This window comes from Oreochromis niloticus, linkage group LG16, assembly GCF_001858045.2.
Source record: "Oreochromis niloticus isolate F11D_XX linkage group LG16, O_niloticus_UMD_NMBU, whole genome shotgun sequence".
Classification (NCBI taxonomy): domain Eukaryota; kingdom Metazoa; phylum Chordata; class Actinopteri; order Cichliformes; family Cichlidae; genus Oreochromis; species Oreochromis niloticus.
The window spans coordinates 17621512-17643616 of NC_031987.2; the positions used below are offsets into that span (position 1 = coordinate 17621512).

Here is a 22105-nt window from a genome sequence, read left to right on the forward strand (position 1 = left end):
ATCAAGGCTAAGATTGAAACTTATGTACTGTGAAATTCTTGGGATCAGTTGTGCTCAGTAGCTTCGACTCACTGTTTGATTGTGTGGGCTCCACTACTGCAATGGTTAGACTAGTAATTCCCTCTTATCTGAACTGCAAATGGAATTGACTGGCTTTTCATCATAAAACTACACTGAAAGTGATCATGCTTAAATGTGTGCTTAAGTAGCAGATACCATCCGTAATTAAGGTGCTAAATTAAATTTTCATCTCTCTGGGCTAGTCTGAGTCCACTGAAGGTAACAGTATGATCCTAATCTCCACGTTTTAGGATTCATCTTTTTGGATGTATCTAATTTCAGGGTGTGAGGTTTCAGTCGAACACAACGTATACAGCGCTGCATGCCTTTCGGTTAGGAAGTGTTCTTCCAACCCATATTAATGGCTGGAAGAAATGTTGATATACTTAAAGTAAAGGAAATTATTAAGACCACAATGGTAAACAAGAGACTTTATTAACAGAAGTCCCGTGCCCTTGTTAAATAAAAAGTGCAGGATTATTCTTTTAAAAAAAAAAAAAGTATTATAGAAAAAAAAGTACTCGTAATTAAAAGAGGAGACATTACTTCTCCTTGGTGTAAATGCTTAACAAATAAAAAGTAAGGAAACAAACTGTGTTTTCTTAAATCTTTAGTAATGTATTATGTTTTGCTAATACATGTCTATGCTACAGTATTTTTTTGCTGTGTTTATGCTGTTGGCCACGAAATTAAATCAATACTATGCTTTTCTGGTGTCATGGTAGCCGATTGCTAGGTGGTTGCCAGGCAACCAGGCATATTTATATATAATGTATAAATTAAGATTAACTAATACAAATTAGAACTTGTCATTGTGAAAGAAAAATTACACCAAAAACAGTTCACTTTAACCCTTTGCTAGCTGGTTGCTAGGTAACATGAATACATCATATGTGACATAGATGAGAACCTTAAGATGTACCTGCACGGTGCCAAGTTTGGTGACTCACTTCAAGTTTACTTGATGGTAATTGAAGAAACAATCAGACAGACAAATTTATTTGGTGTGTTGTATCAAGATAAATATATCCCAACGCTTTTCATGTAAAAAAATGTAATTAAAGTAGATTACATTTCCCTTTTGAAATGTAATATAATTTTCTAAATAAAGTGAACATAACAAAATTCTTAAAAATGTGAGCTGTTCTTTTTTATGGCAGCACCCTTTCCTCAAAAGAAGTTTATTTTTTTTTTCTCAACTGGTGTTTAATACGATCTTTAATAAAAGTATCAGTATTAAAGTAACTGATGGCAATGACTCTTACTAGCTCACTTTAACTTAAATATATCAATCAGCAATTATTATGTATTAGTATCAAAGGTAATATTATTTACATTTACATTTTCTTATTCAGATTGTTGAGTCATTGTGTGATGTCAATTTTAATATCTCTATAATAAAACTTTATATGCCACCTCACATGATACTTGAGTGCCTGATAATTACCATCAATATGGGGTGAGGTAAGATTATTTTATCTTTAAGATTAATAGTCATAATGAGTCTTTATGAGATGGTTATTTCTAAACGTTATGCAGGTGTAGGTGCTTTGATAACCGTCAGACTCATTGCCTGCAATCCTGTTTAGGCAGCTCTGGTATCCTGGTCTAGATGTGTCACATAGCCATTAACACGGGTGATGAGTCACTGTGTTGTTGAGGGCTGTGTGGTTTGAGTGTGATGTATCAGACACCCACAGTGTGGTTCCCAGAGCTCTCTGCCAGTCACTGTGGCCATGCCCGTTGGCTGGCTGCTCTGCCAGGGAGGCTTACAGGCCAGAAGTGTTGAAGGGAAAACCCTAGAGAGCCAGGGATATGAGCTGCAGTGGCCAAGTGGTAAATTCTCACCTGCTACTAAGTGAGAATTAGCGCTGCGATCGTTTTCTTTTCACACTGTGAGTCACTTAAGCTCAGTCCCACAACCTGCTGTTACCTTACTATGTGCCTGAGATGGTCTCACACAAATATAGCTGAAAGGTTTTTCTTGTTCAGCCCTAACAAATAAGCCTCACTGCCCCATCGGTAGCCCACACAACAGAAGTAGAGCTTTTGACGCTGATGCTGTTGAGTTATTACTGTGCTTACTCCTCTCCTTTTCTCACAGGTATTTCTGCAAGTCATCGGAGTGATTGCAGTAGCTGCTGTCATCATCCCCTGGATTCTTATTCCTGTTGTTCCTCTTCTTGTTGTCTTCCTGTTTCTGCGATGCTACTTCTTGCAGACCTCCAGGGACATCAAGCGTCTAGAATCTACCAGTAATTTTTTATTTATTTTTTGTGGTGTGGGATTGGGAAGAAATAAAAGCACAGACTACAGGAATGCTAATAGGCTATTGAAAAAGGCTGTGATCATTAGCATAAAGGCTAAAGATGGCAGTGGCCTATGCCTTGGTCACACGCAGTTTCCTCAAAAGATGAGAGTTCATGACTTCACATATAATAGGAAAAAATGTCAAGTGGTCATGACTAGGCCGCAGCAAGCTTTAGTTCCTCTATTTTATTCAAAGCTGAGAGCCAAAATGCACATTGACTAACAAGTGCCATCATCTTTTAGAACAAATGCTTTGTTTGAATCCTTCAAGGAGGCATTTTGGTTTTGTTAAGGAGTTTGTAAGTCTAATGAGTTGAAACAAAAGACATCTGAATGGCGACCTTTCCATAAATCACGATAAAAATCAGGTGCATCACCTGTATTATTGTTAGTATAACAGAGTACACATTCATATTTTTCACTTCACATACTGATACGCTGCAAAATAAACCCGAACAGTTCAGACTATTAGTATTGAATGTACCCTGACACTATAATTGTATTTAGAAATCTGGTCAAAACTTAAAACTTAAAAAATGTTAAATGCCTTGCTAAGCTGGTTTTTTGCCTTGTATATTTCCTATAGCTCGGAGTCCTGTTTTCTCCCACCTTTCCTCCTCTCTTCAAGGCCTGAGCACCATCCGTGCCTTCAAGGTTCAGCAGAGGTTCCAGCAAACGTTTGATGAGTATCAAGATCTTCACTCAGGTGAGACGAAAAAGACATATTTTAGTTATAAGGTCAAAAATGCAAGACATCAACATCTAATGAGCTCCATTATCAGTCTCATCTAAAGGCACTCATGATATTCAGACTGTATTAAGAAGCATTTCCTCATATGCAACATGTGGAATCTGTCTTTGTTAACAGAGGCCTGGTTCTTATTCCTGACTACCTCCCGCTGGTTTGCCGTGCGACTCGATGGAATTTGCTCAGTTTTTGTCACCATTACTGCTTTTGGCTGTCTTTACCTCAGGGATGGTACTGTATGGGTTTTGACTCTGTGCATGCTAAGAGAAATTATTAGCAGAAGCAAGAGGAAGGACTCGTGGATGTGTGACTGCATGTTTACTTCTTCTTTGATAATTCAGGACTGGAACCAGGTGCAGTGGGTCTGGCTCTGTCTTATGCAGTTACGCTCACAGGCATGTTCCAGTGGGGAGTCAGACAGAGCGCAGAAATTGAGAACATGGTGAGAACACATGATGAACAAGGGTTTGATGGTTGGTTAGCTTCCATTTGAGTCCAAATGTGACCATAATTTGCTAAATTAACATGATGTATTAAATTAGGCTTGAAACTAGAGACTGTGGCCATAAACTCATCAGCATAGTGTTTACTGTGGTCGCAGATACTTAAAGATTTTAACTTATTTATGAAACCAGATAAATAGCCACTGGCCACAAGAAAAAAAATGAAGGTAGAATGATTGTCACTTTAGATTTGTTATATCCAGTCTGGGTTAATTTAAAGAATCTATGAAATTGTATTATAGGGATTTTCTGTTACATCTGGTTATATAGGAGCAACTAACTCAAGGTTTGTTTATTTAATCATAGAATAGTTAAAAGAGGAAAAATTATTTTTAGGAAGTCCCTCTTACATGCTTTATTTTTGCAGATGACATCAGTGGAGAGAGTGGTTGAGTATGCAGAGCTGGAGAGTGAGGCACCATGGGAGACAGACAAGCAGCCATCGAGTGATTGGCCCAAAGCAGGCTGCATCACTTTTGACAGAGTCAACTTCTCTTACAGTGCCAGTGAACCTTTGGTCCTGAAGAACCTGAGTCTTGTCTTCAAATCTAGAGAAAAGGTCCTTGTCTTTATTCCCACCTGTGCATGCTTGCTGGGGTGCATAGCCCATGACTAAGACTGATATGCAGCTAGTGTAGTAGGTGTGGTGTGATTCTTTTTTTATGTGGCATTATTTTCAAATCAATTATTAAAGGGACACCGCATTGTGCTTCTGAATCTTCAGGACTATACCATTTGTGATTCATGGAATACATATCATGTAATTAAGACTGTTCGAGTGGATCCATTTGTCTCCAATTTGCATTTTGAGCTACCTGACGGTGACAACTGTTTATTCACTATAAGAGAGAGGAGAGGCCGAGGGAGAGGGGTGAAGGAAGAGCGAGAGAGGGGAAGGCTGAGGGAGATGGTTGAGGATGATTGAAATTGTGTTTAATGCAGGGGGTGTATTTTGCATGGCTACGGTTGGCCAGGGCGGCTGATTTCACAATGGATGGGTTGATAAGTGCAGAGGCCCTGGCTCTGACAGCCCATGGGAGGGATCTCTACCGCATGCCTTGGGGGTAAAAGGCTTTGTGCATCCTGACAGTTCCCCTGACACCCTTTCACCTGCACCTACTATCTACAGTATAAGATCCTTTCACTTTGTCCCATACAGCAGTCATACACTGCATATATATATATATATATATATATGTATATATCTATATCTATATCTATATATATATATATATATATACATATATATATATATATATATATATATATGTATAAAGATTTTATCATAAGTCACCACAACACTACTAACAACTTTCCATGTAGAAAGACTATATTATTCCCCAACACTAATTCATTTCACAGTCGTTGTGTTTCTGTTCTGCTGTGGCTAAAGTGTAATGTCACATTAGATTTGGGTGTATCCTCTTGAGGAAATGCAATTATTATTGGTGTGCATTTACATTCACGTAGTGTGGAATTCTTCTTAAGTAGGATAAAGCGGATGAATGCAGAGACACAATTTCAGATTCAGTCTCATACAAGCACTCGGTAATTTTTTAAATGTCCATGTAGGCACTTACTGTATAAGTACTGGGGGTGGGGCTTAATTGTCACATGTAGTAGGGCCTATGTGTTTTAAAAATGGGAATGTGAGTTACTCTAATAGCTCCTATGAGAGTATGGATGTAGCATGAGAGAGTAAGCATATAATTACTTCTCTATTACCTGTCAGCCTAACCACTTATCTTTCTGTATCCACATGCCCAATGGCTCTGCAACAGCATATAACAAACCTAAATGCTATGACACTAGTTCAGCAGAGCAAGCGGTGCAATGCTAATAAGATCCCTGTTCATTGGATTCAGCCCACAGCATGAGTTTTTGTTCTTTGGTATCCCAAGTCTGGTAGAATACTGGAAACACCTATATTCTATAGTGTCATTTTATGTGTTAAATACCATCACACACACGTACAGCATTAGCAGATACCTGTGGATGGTATGACCTTGTGCTTTAAAGAAAGTATCAGGTGATGGCCTGGAGGTTACCGCAGGGGTAGTACCATAGAGCACAAGTATGAGTGAGTGGTAATTTTGACTTGGCCAATTTATTAGGTAATGTCCAATGAGATTTGATAGATTTGATACGCTGATCCTGACTGAGTGACTTTTAGAAGAGCCACAAAACTATAGAGCCCCGTTTATGTCACCTTTTACAGTTGGTTAAAATGAGAAACTACACTTTTCTAACCCACCCACATTGGTGTTTATGAGATAAGCACAGATCTAAATAAAATATAGCACACTTAAAAATAGCTAAATTGAATTATAACCATGTTAATTGTCCCTAACACAAACGCTACAAATGAATTTATACGTGGCATTAAGCTGAAGCACTTAAATATGATTACGATATAAATGATTTGATTTGATTAAGGGAAATATTTTTAGCTTTAAATCTTGATTATGAGGGTTAGAGAGGCTTACAGAAGGATTTTCTCCATTGCCCACCATTTTTTAAGTATTTTGACTATCTAATAAAACACAAACAATTTCATACATAAATATTATAGGATACAGTATCTTCCCTTAGTTTTTATGCCAGTATCATACAAAGGTTTATATTGTAGTTTGCCAGGCGACTGGGTCTCTTACTGACAAAAATAATTAGCACTATTTTATTTATTTATGGGTTTTTTTGTGGGAATTTACTAAGACTTTACAGATATAACATACTAGCTCTTTCCACTGTAGGTTGGCATTGTTGGACGCACTGGTGCTGGTAAAAGCTCCCTGATCTCTGCCTTGTTCCGGCTGGCAGAACCTGAGGGAAGAATAACGATTGATGGATTTCTGACGTCTGAGATTGGTCTTCACACACTGCGACAGAAAATGTCTATCATCCCACAGGTGCGTTTTTTTAATTTCAGTATCAGCTGTTGTGTTTTGTAACTAAACACAGTAACCAATAATCATCTGCAGTGAGTCTAGGTTAGAAAGATATTACTTATGATATCTTATATTAATTACTACCATGTTTAACCTTTTCGTTCTAAAGCAGCTTTGCTTTGACACCTTCTCCAAGGTCCCATGATTCCTCATGATTGAGTAATGGCAGAAATGTCAGCTGCACGACGGTAACAGAAGCCTGCATGCCTTTGCCCTTGTTAGACGCTTGGCTTTTAAAAAAAGCTAAAACAAGTGAGGAGAATTACAGTCGTCACTCAGGGGATTTCTGAAAGTGAGACAAACGGATGCCTTGAGACAGTTTAACTTTATTTCCGCTTGTTGAAACTGATACGGCATTAAGAAAATGCCAGCCTGCGGGTGAGTGTCAGCAGAGAGGAGGGAGGGGAGAAGACTCCCACGGCCTATACTGTGAAGAGAGCAGTTCCCCATCCCTGACAGAGGATTAGCCCTCTACCCCCCAAACATGGGAAAGCTGCTTAGAAGCAGTCTCCCCCATCCTCACAGTCAGAGTCCCCTTGTACACCGTCACTTAGCTCAAGTCTTAAACATTTCTAGGGTGCAGCCAAGATGCCCAAAAACAGTTTCATTAATGCTTTTCTGTGGATTTGATAGGTTTCTGGCATTGCTACTACTTCAGATAAAGTTTCACTTCTTAGTCCAAACTAGTTTGCGATGGATGTGATGCATGTTTGATGGGATTTTGTTTACTCTTTCTGCATCTCCTAGAGGGAGAGACTGCTACAAAGTGGCAGGTTACGAGTCAAAACTTTAACTGCACGCTCATCTCATCTGTATCACATACTGGATGGCATTTTCATTATGTAGGCAGCACTCGGGAGAGTAGAGTTTCTCTGTAGTCTGTTGTTAGTATTACAAACTTATATATGGAGCGAAGACTCTTGGATTTACACAAATTCATCTGAAAGCCTTTTTTTATTCTCCCGCTAGACGTCGATGAAGTGATATGCAGTCAACCTTTCACTTGGAAAAAATTTTTTTGACATAAATTGCTGGTTGTCGTACTTTTCATGTGGAATTTTGAGTTTGATATGTAAACTATACATTGCCGCTGAGGAGTTTCATTATTTGGCACCCACAGATTTGATTATGATAAGCTTGTATTAGCATATGGCATTAAAAAGGGATCCATTTCAGTTTCTATTGAATTCTCAGGAATGACTTAGGAGGAAAAAAATGAATTCTGTGGCAAACAGAGGGCTTAGAATTGGTGGAGCACATAATCGGTGTATAGAAAGCTGTGCTTGAAAGCAGTTTTTCTGACCTAACATTGAATCCTCAATTAAAGTGTGTCACAGAACTAGTTTGAATTGGGACTTCAGCTGGCTTAATGACAAGGTGGTGTTTTGGTGACAGAGGGAAAAGCTCATTGGAAGTAAAGAGGTGGAACATTTTCCAAGGCACAGGTAGCAGGGATGAGACCCTGAAAGCTTTACTTTCTCTGGATTGAAATTGAGCAGTTAGCCCTGCGCTTTCTGACCTATATGACGGCTTGTTGAGACATGACTTTTTTTTATTTTTGCTGTGCTTCCACACCCAAACGTATGCTTCATTTTCTTTTCTTATGAAGGTGACCTGTAAGAGAACAGACGTAAAAGTGTGGATATATTAATAGTTCTGTAACCTTTAAGCCTTTTAGGCTCATTGTGTGCTTTACTTTTGCTCCTAGTCTAATCTCACAGTTGCCAGATGAACGTTTCGTATCTTGATTCGAGGTCAGATGCATATCTTGACTAAGCTGGAGTTATCGCGTTCCTCTGACTGTGATGCGGATACAATGGAAGCATCACTTTTTGTTATGGACAGTCGCTGCTCTGTGCAACCTGAAACTGTGGCAGACTCAATAGCATTGTATTATTATTAGGTTGTTTTTTTTTTTTTTTAACAGTCATTATAACGATTTAAGTACCTTGCTTATTTTGATCAAACACTGTGGACATAAATGCAATATAAAAACCTTATCTGCAGCAGCGGTGTACCATGAGCGAGAGGGTCTTTATGCTGTCCAAGGAGAGCCCTCTACTGAGTAAATCACTTCGACATTGGAGCAAGATTTATGAATACACACTATATGTGGCCTGACATGAGATGATGTGGGATTGTTCCTTTTTATCAGTTCATCACAAACAGACTGGCGTGTTGGAACAGTGCCCATGGACAGGCTCTTTCCTTTACACTGTAATAAAGAGCTTTATTTACCCTCTTAAAGAGGGCTGTGTGGCTCAACCTTGATACAGGTGCATGGCTTACCATAAATACATATCTTGGACATCCTACCTGTCTGAGATGTGAGGCTGTCCTTTCATGAGGGTAGTCAACTAATGTGATAACCTAACTATTCACACATGCTTGTACGTTTAGTTTTTTAAGTACAGTTTCTTATTCTGTATTTTAATGTTAACTTGACAGTCCTTTTGTGTCATTTTTTACATTCAGACAGCCTTGCACGACTATTCTCCACCAGCACCAATGCACACGTTCTGGTTTTCCAAGTAAAAAGATCAACTTACTGAAGCATAGTTGGCTAGAGCACTGAATAGAGCTCCTGAGTGGAGCAAGGCCTTTGTGAACATCTTCCCCTCACACATTGCTTAGCACTCTTCTATAAATCCTGTCTTAACCCTTTCATACATCTTCCCCCTTGTCATTATCTTAACTGGCCACGGCCTTCTCTTTCCATATCCATCTATCCACAGGACCCAGTTCTCTTTACGGGCACCATGAGGAAGAATCTGGACCCTTTCAAGCAGCACACAGATGAGGACCTGTGGAATGCACTCCAAGAGGTACTCCAGCGTGGCTCTGAATGATTCCCCCTTGCCGGCCCAGGGGGGGATCCCTCTGTCCCCCTGTACAATGCTGCCATTCAGATTCCCTGCTCGCCACAAGTCATGGGGGGAAATCCCATTAGGGCCATGGGGCCCAGCTCAATGTGCGGCTTGTAACGGGTAACCATTGAAAGTGCTGGGGGAGATGTGTTTGGGCAGTCAGGCCAACCAGGATGAAGGCTTCCCCCACAGTGAAGGGCTTCAGCTCCTGGTCCTGCCTCTGAATGGGTTTGGTGGCCTGGATTAAAGCTAGAGGCTGGCCACAAGAGAGCACTGGCCAAGGTCATCAGTAGACCTGGCCCTGCATTGTGCCAGGCAGTTAATGGGTGTGTTTGGATGGCTCTTTAAAGACATCCCCACAGGAGGCCTTTATGCAGGGTAATGAAGGGTAGGGGCTGAGCTCTCTCTCTCTGCAGGTGCAGATGAAGGCCATGGTGGACGAGCTGCCCAGCAAGCTGGAGACGGTGCTGACGGAGTCGGGCTCTAACTTCAGTGTGGGCCAGAGGCAGCTAGTGTGCCTGGCCAGGGCCATCCTCCGGAAAACCCGCATCCTCATTATTGATGAGGCCACTGCTAATGTGGACCCAAGGTCAGATGATACTTCACAAGTAAATTATTATACATCAGCGTGGAAGCGCTCTCTTCCACATGTGTCTTGTTTTTCTGTACAATGGTGCTACACAATATGGGTATTTTTAAGTGCATAGAAAAAAACTTTTAGTCTGTAGAGTAGGGTTAGTCAAAATTACTCTTTAAAATCTTTTTGTTAAAGCATCGGCGCAAACATGGATTTTTTTGGGGGTTTAACACACATAATAAAAAATATATGGGTTTTTAAGTCTAAATCTCACCTCGTGAAGATCAAATCAAGTCAATTTAAAAAAAAAATGTAACAAAATATACCACACTTGTCTTTGTAAAGCTGAAGTCCTGTGGTATTCTGTATTTTTTCTGTCTGTTGCTGCACATATTTCTCTGCTGATGAGCCATTGTTCTGTGTTGCGTAAAATCCCTGCCCAAGGCTGTATAGGAAGAGAGCTTTTTAGTTCTCAGGTGTTGTGTTCCCTGCTTCTTTAGAACTGATGGCCTCATCCAGCAGACTATCCGGGACAAGTTTCAAGAGTGCACAGTCCTGACCATTGCTCACAGGCTAAACACTATCATTGACTGTGACAGAATACTGGTAAGTAAGAAAGCAGTAAATTTCCATTGTAAAGCACTTTAGTGAAGGTTTTAAAATGAGACTCTTCTGCTGGAGTTCATTCCAACATTGCTCTGCAAGTAGCTTTGTGATATTCCCTCCTAAACTTTGGCAACCCCTTGTACTTTCTCACCAGCTACAGTAAATATTGCACTCAGTGTTTTCAGAATTTGTAGAGTAAATCTGGGGACCCCTGCAAAACATGCACTTCACATTCATTCTCATTGTTGCATGCCAAACACAAGAGCTTTCAAACACCTCTGTCCTTTATTTTCAGTTCCGCTACCTTATTTTGCAACAGCTGGGCAGATTTCTCACTCGCAGCATTCCCTTTCATTGAACCTTCGCTTGCACCACTTGATCTTTGGCCCTTTCCTGCTACTGCCTGCAGAGGTGCCAATTAGTGCCATTTGTGGTGGCATTTGTTAAGAGTCTATGGAGGATGGGGCACGACCCGGTGGCCGCTTGGTCACTGAGAGGGTTGCTGAAAAAAGGCAAATATCACAGAGAGGGGACTGTTTCACACCTACACTCGTGTTAAATGCCCCCAGACTGTCACACACGCTGGGAAAATTAAATTGGGACCCGGATGAATCGTCTGAATCTCTCTGCCGTATTTTGATGCGGAATGTTTTGCAAGAATCGAATTGCGTTTCCTGGTAGCCTGCTCCTAAACTTTTGATTATGACAGCAGCTGCAGAAGTCTCCCTTTCATACTAAACACTACCTGAAAGTGGGCTTTACTGATAACAAACTGCTCATTAACGCTGTAAGGGGATCGAGCTTGTTAAAATTTGTCTGTGATATAATTGTAGTCTTTTCCAAACTGCCTGAATTGGCACTATTCTTTGTGTGGTTTACATGGCATGTGATGACATAGAAATGATGGTAATTTTCTAGCGAGTCTTAAAGGTGTGATTGTTGGATTTGACTGAGGACCACCCCTAGGCCTCTGAAATGCTAGGATAAATACATGGATAAATCCCTGATCTCCTGTCTGTCAGAGTCAGCGCACCAGACTTTCACGCTGCTAACAGGTTACCCTCATTGTGCATGGCGTTCTCGAGCAGAAACAGGCACCCGTGTTTGTTGTTGCATGAGTCACATAAAATAGATGGTTCCTATGTGCACCGAACTACTGTTTCCCCATTCAGCTTGCGCTGTCTGCTTGCATCACTCAGCAGTGAAACAGCTGAAATGTCAGTTTTCCCCAAAGTAAAGTATACAGACACAGGAACACACACACACTTACACACACACACCCACCATTGTATGTGTGATTGCAGGTTCTGGATGCTGGCAGGATCCAGGAGTACGATGAGCCATATGTGCTGCTCCAGAACCAGGATGGGCTCTTCTACCAGATGGTCCAACAGACAGGCAGAGCCGAGGCTGCCTCGCTCCTGCACACAGCCAAACAGGTAACCACATCCACCTTTGTCCCGGGACAAGCCTGTCCCTAAATAAGAGCCCAGTCGTTGCACAGTAATCCCAGACTCTCCCCTTAACTCCAGGCTCCGTTGCTCACCTCCAAAATAATACAGCTAAGCAACAGAAGATGTGTGTAGCCCTGACAATGCAAAGACACTTGATTACCATTTTAATTTAAAGTGTCTACTTGGAGCATTGCGACACCATAACATTAATTTCAAGAGAGAAATTGTCCCTTTGTAGATTTACATCCTCTGATATTATCGGAAAAAGTCTCTGTATAATCTTTTTTCTCATAATGTAATTTTGAGATCATTTTAGCGATCATTCTAGAAAAGCAGCTTTCTTTGCACTGTATCTATTTTGAAATATTGGGTTTAACTTCATCGCGATTTGGGATAAACTTTCTATGGGGATTACTGTAATAGAGAATGTCCATATTTTTTCCCTGTGAAATTCATTTGTGATGTATTTCCCCTTCAGACACTGAACAGATAAGAGCCAGCTATTCATTGTTCAATTCCATTTTATGTGCATCTGTCTGGGACTACAGATACCATATTGCAACTTCAAACAGGTCTTTGTGAAATAAGAAAAAGTAGGCATCATTTCATTTTCTCTCTGTCCCTCGCACAAATTTATCAGCAGAACTGTATCTCCTCAGCCAGAGGAGTGAAATGAGTAAAATACTGATTTCAAAGACTCAGCACAGTGTGGTATTATTTGGTTTCGTCTTACCCTGCACACTGGCGGATTGGTAGTGGCATTGTTCGGGCCCTTACGTTTTCCTTTCTTTATTGTAGGATGCTCTCCTTTGATCAGATTACTGCAGCATCCATAACTGTCTAGCACCACTTATTAAATACAGAGATAGTCCGCATGTTGTGTGTCAAGTTTCTATAGTTGTCAGTCAAGGTTTAAATACATTCAATAATCTGATATCAACCTCTAGCTCCTTTGTCCGTGCTGAAAGAGAATCCCAGAGTAGACAGTACATATATCTCAAGCTATGGCCAAGCTTTCACTTCCGTTGCCTCTTTTTCCACAAACTTTCTTGCTGAAATTGTTCACCTGTCAGAGCGGCTGGGCATAAAGAAGCCATGCCTTTTGCAGGCGCAAACACTGCAATCCGGCTTTTCTAAATAGCGGCTCGCAGCTTAGGAGCCACCGTAAGAGAAAATTAACTCCACAAATAATTCCTGTAATTATCTCCAAAATTTTCCTGCCTTTAATCTAACAGTTGTTTACTGGGCTAAATAAGCCACTTTTGTATGCTTCAGTGGGTGATAAATCCCTTCGCCGTGCTCTGACTGGATCTGTCATAAATCGCACCTTAACAGATCGTAGCTCAGATTGGACAGTGTGCTTGTGTTCTGTGACACTGCTTCCCTGATCCGCTTTTCAGGTTTACACGAACAAAAAGCGGCCGACTGACGTGCGCCGTGACGAGGACATCCGCGTCATCTTCGAGACGTCCCTTTGACGGTTTGGAGGGTCGCTGTGGTCCTCGCGTTAGCCATCAGTGACCAAAGCTTTTATCAGACACACCGATATTCCTAAATGTCTTCAGGCCTAGTGCAGTGTAGTGTGTGCTTCGTTTGATTAGCATAGACCCGTGGTATGGAACAGAAAGGAGGCACACGCCTGAGGTGGGCTGTGCCTTTCATTGACAGCATATTACTGCATGGCTGTTTATTGATTGCAAACGGCTATATTTATGTAGGTGTGTCCTGGCTTCTGGGGTGTCTACAGTGGGGAACTGGTGCTCAAAAGAGTGTCAATATTCTGTGTGCAATAAATTACCTGTGGCTTAAATTGTTCTTTTAAGGAAAACATTGTTTTATAGGAATAAAGTCTTTTCATTACTTGAAAAGTGCTTGACAAGCCAAGGAGAACCTCAGAGGGGACATGGATGCTTTCTGTAATTATTGTGCCTTAATCACGCGATTGATTCCTAGTAATTGCACTGTTTATAATTGAATGGTTTTCCTGCACTTTGACTCTATTGGTTTTATGTCTACCTCATCTCTAGTGAGCAAAGACCAGTAACAGTTGGCAATGATACTGACTAATGTCAAGGAACAAGATGCCTCTGAACTTTCTGTCCTGGCTCGTTTGATTAATGCGCACGAGTTTATTTGAGAATGTAGCACTTTTATGCAGGTAATTATGTGGATGAGACTGAGTCAGATTATTTATATCCTGGTAATTATTCGCGCTGTTTGATTTTTACATCTTTGTCAACGGCTCATAACACAAATGGAAGGTAAGATTTCAAGCAGTTTGCACTTTGCAGGTCATAAATAAGTGTGAGGAATGCTCACTTGTAACTGACACTAGATTAGTTTCAAATTTCATTTAATAAAAGAGTATTGTTTTGAATGTTTCGCTTCATTTTGCTTCATTGTGAGACTGACTCACCAGCGTTTCCTCCCCGCTGTTGCTCATTCCACACTCAGCTGTCTGAATGGTGTGTTTGCTTCAGGTCAGTGGTTACAGCTGGTCTTGAACACGATGCTACAAACTGGTAAGCGGTTAAAGGAAGCGACCTTGTGATTATCGTGCTGAGTCGAGTGATTTTCAAATTCTGTTTCAGCGGTAAAGTGGCGCGGCCTTGCTCTCTATTATTTTAACGTGTCAGTAGTGCAATAAGACGATTAAGTCTTAAAATGTAATTTTGTCATTAGCGGCTCTCTTAGAAAAGAGCTGTTTAATTTGGCTTCATACAGACAAGAGCAAAGCCGGTGATTACACATTCACAGATTCTTGTCAGTAAACACTTAGCTCGGTCTAAAAGGCGGTATTTAACCAGGCCCGTATTTGGGTCATGAACTGTGGGACGTCAGTTCCTTTAAAAGCTGAGTGATTTACACAATTCATTAAAGCCAGTGAATCTTCAGCCAGCGTCATATTAAATGGTTACTTACTCTCAAATAGCCCCTTGGGAGCTGAATTGTTGGCCTGCGAATAGATTAAAGTTTACATTGAAAAGAAAAATTGAATTCAGAGGTAATCAATAGCATAATGGGCCAGTGAGAGGAGCCTGCTGCCTGAAATGAAATTACCATATTTTTAATCTTAATTTTCCACTCTGTTTATCTGACAGTGTGGATGTGCAATCCAAACAGATAATGAGAGAGTGGGATATTGACAGTGGGGTCCTCTGGAGTGCTTGTTTCAGTGATTAAACACTGTGATCTGTGATTACTTTGTGTCGGGTGTCAGGCTGGCGGCCAGGGCCCAGGGAGACGTAGGCACACGGCAGCTGGAGCATCACGGGTCTCTGAGGTGCTAATGCACCTGACGCAGCATTGACAGCATTCGAAACCCTATCAGGGACTGCACCACATGGCAGCTGCCACAATAGAAATACTCATGGCACTATCTACATCAGAGTCAGCATATATCCTCTCTGCTCTCCCCTTGATAAGAGCCAGCGCAAGAATGGTGACAACAAAGTTTGCACAATATGTATTATTAACCAGATACCTCCCTACGTCCCTCAATAATAGCACCATTTTAGGACATATCTGAATAGGTGTGCGAATAGCAGTGCTGTCAACATAGTGCTGATATAGCTTTAATAAACAAATGTCTGGGAAACCTGGCTGTCCACACAATGAAGTTTAATCCCAAAGAAATAAAACGCAAAATAAGAGTCAGCACAATGTGGAGGCAGTGAATAAAATGATGAATTCAAACTGCAGCAGCTAGCTCATCCACACTTTTAAGAGAGAAGTGATACACTGGTGTTGATTTGAGGTTGCGGACAGCTGCCGTATTCAGTTAAAGATGTTTTATTGTCAGTTTTGGAGAAGAATAATGTAACAAGTATCTGTAACAAGTGAAAGTGTTGTAAATTGTTTAAGATTGTTTTGTCACGGGCCTAGAAGGAGGCGACTGAAGGCCATTTTGGGTTTAGGAAACAATGTTGTTGGGTTTTTTTGGGGTTTTTTTTACAGACTTTGTGTTGTGCCAGCATTTTCTTTTGTGATTGATACTGCTGTTTGACAAATGGAAACAAATTGCACGGTGAAGGCGTCTGAATGGCAGGGAGCTGGGGAGTGTCAAACCTGGTGCTGAAAGACGATGAAGCGAGAGCCTCAGGTTTTTGTGGGCGACTCAGACCTGACTGATCCCAACATAAAGTACTTGTTGAAGAGAAGGAGAAAAGGAGAACGGGATTTTCGACAGGCTGCAGTGAAATTAGGAGAATTGACTATGGCGGCTTTGTTCCTGGCTGGTGACATGGGGTGGGGGGAGATGGGGAGACTGGAGCGATTCCCCAGAGAATCTCTGCTCAGGCTTTCTAAAGTGACTACAAACTGAATATCTGACAAGTTCCCAAGGCCTGACACAACCCTGTGTAGAGCTAAGAAAAACAAACAACAAATGGCACGTTTTGAAGATACGTGTGGTGACACTGGATGCACTGTGTTAGAAAATGGCTTTTTATCTTGTTAAAAATAGGCACTCAATTTGAAACATGCCGGTGCTATATTTTCTATATCGGCGCAACAATCTAGTTAGACCTAGTTTTCCTCACGACAGACTTTGTCAAACTACAAAAATGAGAGCCACCAAGTGTCATTTTCCAACTTATTAGAGGACTTATAACTGGCAGCGTTTCTTTCATCTAACACCATAAACAAACACAAACAGCAGCTCAAACTTTTTCCTTTCTCCGTGTACACATGTGGTTTAATAAGCCGCACTGACTCAGGGTGCCTCAGCAGTTTAGTGACCGCGCTGAGTAATACTGCTACAAACAATAATTATAGGTCATGCATGTAATGGATGATTATATTTTGTAAATTATCCAGGCTGTGGCGTGTTTCAAGCTCTTTAGAGCTTGAGTACTCTGTGCAATATTTTCAGAGAAGCAAGCACTAAAAGTTGTTCAAACAATAAAACTATGAAAAACCCACATGCTTTCTAAGAAGTATGCATTTTGCAGTTTTACCTGTCTCCGCTACTTTGAACTAAACTGGCTAATGTGGCCCTTTGAAAGGCCAACAAATAGGAAACCTCTTTGCATGCTTTAGCTTTAAACCCTGGACATGCTCTGCCACCTTTCAAAAGTACCGTTTGATTCTTCAACTGCGAGAGAAAGAAGCAAAGTGGAGTGTAGACAATAGCCAGGGGCTTATCTCATCAGTAAATAAGGCTTATTGCTTAAAGACATAAAAGGCTATGCTTATTGGTGATGTCATCCCTTTGTGTAAGATTGATGAAGCTTGAGGCAGGGGGCATAATGTGAATGTATGTGTGTGAAGAGAGGCCTGGTGCACCAAACTCTGAGAGTTCTGAACTTTCCCCTGGAGAGTTTGATTTCATTTAAAATGTATGACATATATTTTAACTGCTGCTGCACTAAAATTGCACTCTTTGGTGGTAAACTAGCCCAAATGTACTTCAAAGTTCCATCTGGCCAGGGGGCTTTTATCCTTAGACATGAGAGCGGTTGATGTTCTGTGCATGTAAACGTGCAGCTTTGGGTAAAGGTGGGGACAGCTTGTGTCCCCCCATTATTGTCTGGTTGCATTTACGTGGGTCCAAGGGCCCACTGTGTCTTTTCGGGTTACTTTCTCATCATTTCTCCTAATGTAGAGACCCACAGGGTTGGTGGCAAGCGCACAATGCGGCCGTTGTATGGTTACTGTCAGCTCTCTCAAATAAGGCTTCCTGTTCATTAGACTTCTTTTCACCTTCGCACAATGCGCCGGCTTTGCAGCAATAGTGAGTCGACGCCCATCTCTTCAATGCCATGTGAATAGTTCTAAATAGTGTTTATGCAAGCTATTGTTGTCTATTGTGTGTCCAGTCTTAATGCACAGTGATTTGCCTGCTTTTGTTGCCTGGGATACATTATCTTGCCTATGTGGCTTCAGATGCATGCCTGGCCTTTGAGCCAGTAAACAGTCTAAAAGTTAACTCCCAATGGACAATGCTGGAGATCTCTGATAAAGTGGGACATAGTGTTACTGCCTCATCTATGCCTCTCTAATAAGTGGTCAGATGGCTTCTCCCACTGCACGTATATCTTGTATTTCTTTCTGCACAGCCTCTCAAATTAAATGTTGAGTGCACAAAGGCTCAGACTTCTCTTTGCATTTTTTCATGTGCAGAAAAAAACCCCCTCAACTCTAATTAAATAGTGGCATTTAACCTCAAAGCTGATGTAAATCATAATCTGTGGAGATCATTAAAAAAACCATAGTAAAGTTGGTGCTGTTGCTTTCAAAGATTAGGCTGACATTATCTGTTGCACATCTGGTGAAGAATGTCTGCTCGGCGGCGAGATATATTTAAACCCTGTGTCTTTATTCTTAAAACTGTCAGTGTGAAAATGAAACGGTAATGCAGATAGACAGGCAGGTGGATAATCTGGCACACATCACAGTCAAAAGAATAAAAACTTTTATATCTCAAAGATAATGTCAAAATGATATGTCGTGTAATGGAAATTTGATGTCTCGTCGGTTGTATTAATATGGATTTCTGCTGTTGCACTGTGTTGCGCGTTTGCACCACAACTTTATTGATTAAGTTGATTTTTAAAAAATAAATAAATGCATTGTACTGCTGTAGCTATATTTGTATTTGTGCCCCATTTGACATTACGTATTTCACGAAAAAGTTCCTGTTGCTCGTAAACTAAACTGTAAACTTTTCTGAGCAAGTTCACCCGAGTTAAGCAGATTTTAAAAATGAGTTTTTACCTCGAGAAAATAAAAGTTGGCGGGGGGGGGACACACACCTAAATTGTTTTTCCAAAAATCCAAATAACCCCGAAAAATGACAGAATAGGAATAGGCAGCATATTATAGCCTTCATCTGTTTGTAGCATTGTTCTAGAAAGTGTATACATCACCTCCAGAGAGTAACCGATAGGCCCAACCATTCACTACTTGGATAGTTGCACAAAAGCCGAAGATATCTGCGGCACAGATTACATTATACTCATTTCAAAAGCATTCACAGTCAAGTATGCAGAGCTGAAAAAAAAGATGCTTTTAATGCGAGCCAGTGATTACAGGTGAGAGATGTAACTGATAGGCGGTCATTATTGTGCAGAGATTTGGTTTGTTTGACCCCCTAAAGCAGTCTGCTGCCAAGGGAATTTAAAACAAGCTTTGGACTTGGAGGAAAGGAATGTTATGATTGCTCTCAGTGACACTGATACAACACTGTCACATCACCGATTCCAGACTATGGGAGACGCGACTGAGCCGAGTCCCACAACCTGAACACTTAGCGGCAGGGATTTTATTAACCTGTCAAAAAAGAGGCTAGGTGCTGCTTTGTCTTTTATTGCCACATCCCCTTACGCTCTTGCTGTTGCTTACACATTTGACCTCCATTAGCCCACCAGGTGTGTTTCACATTTTATTTAATGAACTGTAGTCATGAGGTAATTCATTGCCTGCAACAATACTCCTTGAAGCAAGTTTTTTTTTCTTCTTTCCTCCACACTAAAGTAGTGATGCTGACTTGCTTTGCTCCTGGGCTGATATTTTCATTAAAGGCCCTCTTATCAATTAATGAAATAAAGAATCTGTTTCTTGCCCAATGCTATTACCGCCCACAAATCAAAAGGTTTCCAGTGTAATGCCTTGCCTCCCATGCCAGTTAATTAGGTAGTGTTGTGCTACATACTAATGCTACTTTCATGAGAATAATCTGAGACAATGAACCTGTCTCTTTTGTGTCCTTCTGCAAGCCCTCTTAATTAATATCAGCAAATACAAACCAAAGTTAATTGAAATTTGAACATCCCATCTTTATAGTTTACAATAATACAATTGTTCTTGTTTTGTTGGTGTTTTTTGAATTACAATAATAGCCGGCATCATATCTCTATTTAATATTTCATTGATTTCTCTCAGGGATGCAGCAGAAATATAAAAGAAAGAAATGTCTTAACCATGAGTAAACACCGGTGGCAATATATGCAACCCCAAAATTGATTTCGACCGACACATTAATATTCAAACTGCTCCAGATAATCATAACAAGGTGTACGTGATTTGTTTTCATTGATTAAGTGACATTGCTCCGGCGTCTCTCGGCATGGTTATTAATATAGTTTGCATTGATATTATTCCTGCGTTAACAACAATTTCAACCAAGTGCGGTAGATTACTGGGCTGATTCAAAAGAGTAGCATCTCTGTGGCATGTGGCTTTAATCAGACGCGCTTCTGATGTAAAATCTTTACAACTTTAATCAATCTATGGATGCGCTTTTCAAACTGTATGCAAGTTTGAATAGCATAGTTTTAAAGAGGCTGTGCCCTGCTGTCAGATACCTGATATGTTTTGCAAATTACAAATCCTTCTAGGAATATGAATTAGGCTGTGCGAACTGAGTCCTGCTTCCATTTGTGGTGCGCACAGTTCGGATTTCACATGGTTTACATGAATTCCAGGAGATAACATAATCAGGCCAGTAATTCAGTAGGATTTTTTTTTTTGTTAATACACTTCTTTTGTCAAATTGGCCCATGAACAGAAATAGCTAAACAAAATAAATAAATAGATAAACAGTGGGTTGTCATTATAGCCTTTATGCAGTAAGATTTCTGAGCCAAGAACATTTCTGAAGTTAACAGTATTTATGTTCCGGTAGCGTTGGTCACAGTCTGTCATACATTATTTGCATCTGCATGTCCGATTAGCAAATGTGACATATTCCTGAGATCAGGCTCCTAGCACTCTAACCACCCACCATGGCAATTAACTGTCTACTAAGCTAACAAGCGTAACACACATGCCTGATGCAAGCCAGTAGAATATCAAGCTACTCTCCTAGATGTATGCCTGTTTACCCTGTAGAACCACTGCGAACACACTGTACGCATCCATTTTTTACATGCACCGGCTAATTTCAGATGTTGATTAACCTGCGGCGCTGGACTGAGCGGCTCTCACCATCGTCGATGTGGGTTTATGCTGGGTTGCAGCTGGCGTTTGAAATCCACGAGGGACTAGCGAGACGTTGTCGGGGAGGAAAGGAGCTCTTTGAGCTTTCGTCTTCATCATGAGCACTTTAGCTGTGAGCCGAATGAAATTATCAACTATGATATCGGCCTTTCTTGTCTTCAACCCTCATGCTTAAATCACATTGCCCTTGACATTTTGAGTGTTGTTATAACTGCTTTGAAAGAGTACGGCATGAAAAAAATGCCTGAATACATACGAATAACTCAAAGAACAGTGTCAAAGAAAGACAGCACATAATACGCTGAATCGTTCTTATTGTGTGTCAGGTTGGAGGGCAACTGATTTACAAGAGTACAAGCGGCCATTTATGACAGTGCATGCTGTAGGTCATCATCGGAAAAAGAAGTAATTTAAGTACCAATGCACTGATGCATTTATTCTTCGAATGGGGCCTAACCATTATCAGCACTGCAGTAAATAGATTGACAATGTTGGAGACTTTTATCTAGTGTAACATCTGAATGTAAAAGAAAGCGCGCGCATGTGTGTGTGTGTGTGTGGTTTTTATACATGCATATATATATATATGAGACAACAATTGGCACCAAACGAAACTATCTGTTCTAAAAAAGCATTGACCGTCAGGGCATAGCCAATATGGAGGTTAATCCATTCTAGTGTCTATACTATGGGATGCTTGTGGAGCCATATTTGCTTAGGGCAGCCATGCAAATTATTACTTACTGCCCTGTAAGCTGATAACACAAATTAGATACCCATTAAAGTTGAACAATGTATATAGAATGAGAAAAGATTGCAAGTGATACCTGAAGGGATGCTTAAGTCATATGGCACTAAAATATGCCTCATGCTTGCAAACTTCAAAAGTGGAGAGATGTTTATCCGTGGGATTGGAAGATGCATAATAGTAATCTCATATGCACAGAGGCAGCTGCCAGGTGGAGGATAGCACACTGCATGTTTATGAATAGAAATCATTACAGGGACTGGGGAGCATACCGGCATGGACCAGTGACACAGAACTTTTTTATCGTCTACCCAGTGCACAGTGCAGCACTTAAAAGTTCATGT

At 40.7% G+C, this 22105-nt stretch overlaps 1 protein-coding gene across 8 annotated transcripts in view; it reads left to right on the forward strand.

Annotated features, from left to right (window-relative positions):
* LOC100712200 (multidrug resistance-associated protein 4) overlaps nt 1-14450 on the forward strand; it is a 33738-nt gene extending 19288 nt beyond the window's left edge. For 4 of the 8 annotated variants that reach the window (XM_005452860.3, XM_019352321.2, XM_025903482.1 and 1 more), the window contains 11 exons: nt 2165-2315; nt 2957-3076; nt 3239-3349; nt 3460-3560; nt 3989-4180; nt 6375-6530; nt 9305-9394; nt 9853-10025; nt 10514-10619; nt 11924-12058; nt 13474-14450. In XM_005452860.3, coding sequence (XP_005452917.1) covers nt 2165-2315; nt 2957-3076; nt 3239-3349; nt 3460-3560; nt 3989-4180; nt 6375-6530; nt 9305-9394; nt 9853-10025; nt 10514-10619; nt 11924-12058; nt 13474-13551 — 1413 coding nt within the window. In that variant the 3' untranslated portion in view covers nt 13552-14450. The other 4 variants (XM_025903483.1, XM_019352323.2, XM_025903485.1 and 1 more) reach the window with 4 other exon arrangements.
* The last annotated feature ends 7655 nt before the right edge of the window (nt 14451-22105 follow it).